The following is a 5,408-nucleotide window of genomic DNA, read 5'->3' as shown; positions in this document are numbered from 1 at the left end:
TCGAAATCCCCCATTATAATCCCGACCATTCTAACCAGGAACCAGGAGGACCCTGTGAATACCCCTAAGAACATGGAGATAGATGGGAGATTGAAGCCCACTCAGAATTCAGAGACCACACAGGAAGACACCAATGTTGTTGAAATAATGGATGAAGAAACCGACAATGTAGACCTTCATGGTCTGGATATCAATGAGCTAGAGTTGGCATGCAGGAAAGAAGCATATGAATCCATAGCTGCAACTGATTTAGAAAAGTTAGAAATGGTCATCTCCAAAGTCTATCAACAACATCAGCTAGGAATTCAAGCCGGAAGCACCTGGGATGGTAGACTGCGTCCAAAAGATTTCAAAAAAAGAGGAAGGAAAACAGTTCTTCAACGAACAATAGAGGTTGGCAAAGTCCTAGTGGATTCAGGCCACTATGCGCAGCTTACGAAGTACTTCAGTCCCTCTCAACTCAGTTATCAATGAAGCTCATCTCTTGGAACCTTAGAGGGCTCAACGGCCCAGCAAAATACAGAATGCTCAAAAACATGATCAAGATGGAGAAACCGCAAATATGTTTCTTCCAAGAAACTAAATGCAACAGCATTACCCTGGGTCAAATACTCTCAAAGGCCTGGCCAGGCTGCCATTCAGTGGCCGTGGACGCTACCGGAGCTTCGGGAGGGCTTGCTATAGCCTGGAACACTCAGGCCATAGCACTCACTGACTTCCACGCTTCCCATCATCTCATACAAGCTGCCTTTCACATTTTAGGCACAAAGGTACATGGAAACCTATCCAATGTCTATTTCCCACAGGATGGAGGCAGTAAAAAAGCGCTCCTTGACACCATCGAGGCGCTCAGTATCAACAGACAGTACCCACTCTGGATTGTTGCGGGGGATTTCAATATGATCACCAAGATCGAGGACAAAACAGGAGGAAGAAATAGATTGGAACCTGAAGTGGAACACTTCAAGGATTTCATCCTAAACGCCGCACTCATCGACATGCCCTTCTGCAATGGAACCTACACATGGAGCAATCACAGAAAGGGGAAACATCAGATTGCCTCCAAGCTGGACCGATTTTTTATTTCGGACAACGCAGTGCACATTGGAGGGGATTTCACTGCGGAGATCCTGGCTCACTCAGGGTCGGATCACTGGCCAATAGCCCTGCAATGGCAACGACCAGGGAACAGCACCAGGAAGCCATTTCGATTTGAAAGCTTTTGGCTAACTCACCCGGCATTCAAGGACTTCGTCAAATCTATTTGGGCCTCCTTTGTTCCTCCAGAAGGCACCAAAATGTTCCAACTTCAACAGAAGTTAAGATACTTAAAAGGCCACCTCAAACGCTGGAATAGGGAGACCTTTGGGAATATTTTTGAAGCACAACAGCAACTCAATCAGGAGCTCAAGCTAATCCATCAGACAGTTATCAACACAGGGCACACAGAGGCAACATTGGAACAAGAAAAGCATATTCACAATCAGCTAGAAGAAAGAAGGAAGCAAGAAGAAATCTATTGGAGACAGAAATCGCGGATCAGGTGGCTCAGAGAAGGGGAACGCAACACCAAATTCTTTCATAACACCACAGTGCAAAGAAGAATGCACAACAAGATTTCCTTCATCAAAAATCAGGAAGGAGGGAAAGAGGAGGAGCATGAGAAAATAGAGGAAATCCTCCTTAATCACTTCCAACAGGTTCACCAAGAGCAAATAATGGATCGGAGGGCAGCTATTGAGAAAATCACCGGCAACATTCCCAGGATAATAACAGATGAGCAAAACGACTTGCTCATGAGTCCAATACTCAGCCAAGAGGTGGATGAAGCAATGGCGCAGCTTAAAGAAGGTAAGGCTCCTGGCCCTGATGGCTTTACCAGTAATTTTTTCCATGCTTTCTGGGATATGATTAAGGAAGAGATCTGGCAAATAGTAGAGGAATCTAGGGCCCTTCGTTGGCTGTTACCCTCACTTAATTCCACCTTCATTACTCTCATTCCCAAAGAAGAGAACCCCACCACCCCTGACAAATTTAGGCCCATTGCCCTCTGCAATGTTCTCTACAAAGTCATTTCCAAAGTCATAGCCAACAGACTCAAGCCCCTTCTTCCTCAGATCATATCACCGGAGCAGTCTGGCTATGTGGAGGGCAGGCAGATCATGGATGGTATAATTCTCTCCCATGAGATCATTCACTCGCTTAAGCTTGATAAACAAGCGGGCATGTTACTCAAGCTCGACCTCTCCAAAGCCTTTGACAAACTCAGTTGGCCCTATATTCAGAACATGCTGCGAGCCTTTGGCTTTAGTGCCACTTGGGTAAGATGGATAATGAGCCTCATCTCCTCCTCCCACTTCTCCATCCTTGTCAATGGGCTGCCCTCTCGTCCCTTTAAACCCTCCAGGGGCATTAGGCAAGGAGATCCCTTATCCCCCTTCTTATTTGTGATCATGGCGGAAGGTTTAGGAAGGCACATCAAGCAAGCTCTGCAATCTAATCAACTTCGGGGAATCTCCATTCATAACTCCCCAGCCTCCTCCCATCAGCAATTTGTAGATGACACTATGCTTTATGGATATCCCTCTGCTCAGGAAGCCTCTTGTCTGAAATCCCTGCTCAATGACTTCTCTAGAGCCTCAGGAACCCAAATCAATAATACCAAATCCCACATTTTTTTCTTCCACACCCCACCCTCTGTAAAACGGGTTGTCTCCCGCATACTGGGTTTTCAATCTGCTTCTCTCCCCTCCACATACCTAGGTGCGCCTCTCACTGCTTCAGCCATAAAGCAACCAGCTTGGCGTGGACTCATTGAAAAATTGGAATTCAAACTTAACCTATGGACGCACCGCTCCCTTAACCTGGCAAGTAGGGCTGTGCTCCTAAAATCCATCCTTCAAGCCATGCCCCTCTATCTGTTTTCCATCCTAACCGCTCCAAAGTGGGTTTTAAAAAGTCTAAGAAACTTGCAGCGCAACTTTCTTTGGGGAAGTTCAGCCACTAATCGCAAATGGGCACTAGTAAAATGGGACACTACCTGCAAGCCCAAGCACAAAGGCGGTATTGGTATCCGAGATCCTGAGCACAGTAACATCATCATGACCGCCAAAATCTGGTGGCAATGGCTGACAAATCCGGACAAACCATGGGCCAAAGTATGGATAGCCAAATACACCAACAACATGCCCCAAGCAGAGCTTATTAGATTTACGCCCACAAGCACAGGTTCACTCATTTGGAATGCGGCAAAACTTCATCACCAGCTGGTTCAGCAACACAGCTTCTGGGAAATAAGAAATGGACATAGTGCTAGATTTTGGAACGATGCTTGGAATCAGCTACCTAAACTCTCAACTGTTCTACCGGCAACCTTAATCCCAGGCCGACAGGAGCAGCAGCAAGCCAAAGTTCATCAATTCTGGAGTCCGGAATCGGGAACGGGCTTCAGGAAATGGCAACCAAGTAATCATATATCCAACACCAGCAGTACCCAGGAAGCAGCAGCTCTTGAAAGCGAATTAAAAAAGAGGAGCATCAGGTACAACAACAGTGAGGACATTCTCAGATGGGGCTATCTTCCCAAAGGTTCTTACTCCACTTCTGAAGCCTATAATCTATTAGAAGGTGCCACCACCATTCCGGATCCTCTCTGGGCAAGAATATGGAGCTTCAAAACCTGGCCCAAAATAACTCACTTTCTTTGGATGGTGGGGCATAAAAAGATTCTTACATGGGATAAACTGCAGAAGCGCAACTTCCAAGGACCCTCGTTATGCCACAACTGCTCTCAGAATGAAGAAACCTTGCAGCATCTTCTGGATACTTGCCCGCTTGCTACTCAGATGTGGGAGAAGGTAGAATTCAGAAGTCAAAGGCGATGCAGAGAGGTGGGAGGCATAATAGACACCATACGGCAATGGCCGAAAAGCCCCTACAACAGTGGGCTGCTCAACCACCTGTGGAATATAATCCCAGGTATTCTGCTGTGGAATATATGGAAGGAAAGGAATAGGCGCATATTCAAAAACCTCAGCTCGAATAAGGAGGACATATGGAACAGAGTGCACGCCAACATCCAAGAAACCATGCTATTGAAGACTTGGACGCAACAGGATCTCCCCACTGCAGATAATGAGAAAAATATCCTAAACAACTGGGGATTGCAAATGCCACAGGAGCCAACCACACAGCAGACAACAAATTGCAAAGGCAAGGAGGATGGAAACTGGGAAGCTCCACCTATGCACTCATACAAGCTCAACTTTGATGGAGCATCTAAAGGTAATCCTGGTACTGCAGGATTTGGAGGAATCATCAGGGATCACCAAGGAATCCTGCAACAGATTTACTTTGGCAACCTAGGCTGGGACACCAACAACTCAGCAGAGCTGGAGGGTATGTGGCAAGGATTACTTACAGCAAAACGACATAATCTTCAACCGTTAATTGTGGAAGGAGACTCTCAAATTCTCATAAACATGGCTACTCGCATTCAGAGTGGGTCGCAAGCTAGGAAGGTAGCCAATAGCTGGAGACTGGAGGCCAGGCTCAGCTGCATGGCTGAGGAAATACGCAACTACAATGCAATCTCTTTTCATCACACTAAAAGAGAGGGTAATAAGATAGCTGATCTTCTTGCTAATATAGGGGTAGACTCAGACCAGCCCTTCCTTGAGGGACACCTGAACATCATTCCCAGCAATCAACTCAAACAGGAATGTGAGAGTCTCATCCACAGGGACAATGAAGCCCCGGATGCGGGTGTTGGATCAAGAAGGACGGGCGTGCCACATGCTACGCATGGGCTGCCTCGTGTAAACCCCACGGCTCCCCGGAGAAGGCCGTCATATGGCAATTGAACCCCCCAAACTGTTAATGCAATTAATGGCGGAGAGGCGAGGTAGATGGAGGAGCAGGGCGAAGTTAATGAGCGCCTGCAACGAGGGAATGAAGAAGAATATTACAGGCTTGATGGGTCGAGCAGGGTATTCTGGTCTGAGGAGAGTTGGTGGGCGCGGAAGCACAGAGAGCTTCGGCCGAGGAAGTTTTCACTACCCTGCGGCCGGGAAACTAGTCTCTGTTGCCATTCTGGTTGCTGGACTGGAAGGAGAGGGCAATTCGCGAATTTGCAGAGACAATTCTGGAAATGGAATTGTCGGCTACCAAGGGAAGGAAGTCAAGGTGAAAGCTGGGCATCTGAGAGCGAATTGGAAAGAAATTGGTTCTGCTACCAATTTCAAGCTCACCCTCGAGCATACAGAGGAAGCATCATACTTACCATGGTTAAAATTCGAGAACGACAGCCCAGCAGAAGGGGTCCATCGAGAGGGTCCTCCTCACGAACCCCTGCAGCAGATGAGCATCACCACTGCTGCTGCTGCTATTGTCACAGGAGAGCTCGGGCG

The 5,408-nt window shown here is 47.3% G+C and overlaps 1 protein-coding gene across 1 annotated transcript; it reads left to right on the top strand.

The window, feature by feature from the left end:
* Nucleotides 1-545: 545 nt before the first annotated feature.
* On the top strand, nt 546-4,862 carry LOC149238029 (uncharacterized). Its single transcript, XM_089369448.1, has 3 exons — nt 546-1,451; nt 1,638-2,321; nt 2,976-4,862. Exons 1-3 carry the CDS (start codon nt 546-548, stop codon nt 4,860-4,862), a joined length of 3,477 nt encoding a protein of 1,158 aa, XP_089225574.1.
* The last annotated feature ends 546 nt before the right edge of the window (nt 4,863-5,408 follow it).

Source organism: Pinus tabuliformis, chromosome 8 (assembly GCF_031772625.1).
Source record: "Pinus tabuliformis cultivar Carrire ecotype Pingquan chromosome 8, CPIR1, whole genome shotgun sequence".
Lineage (NCBI taxonomy): Eukaryota > Viridiplantae > Streptophyta > Pinopsida > Pinales > Pinaceae > Pinus > Pinus tabuliformis.
The sequence above is the reverse complement of the archived record's forward strand: the minus strand, read 5'-3'. Positions and strand labels throughout refer to the sequence as shown.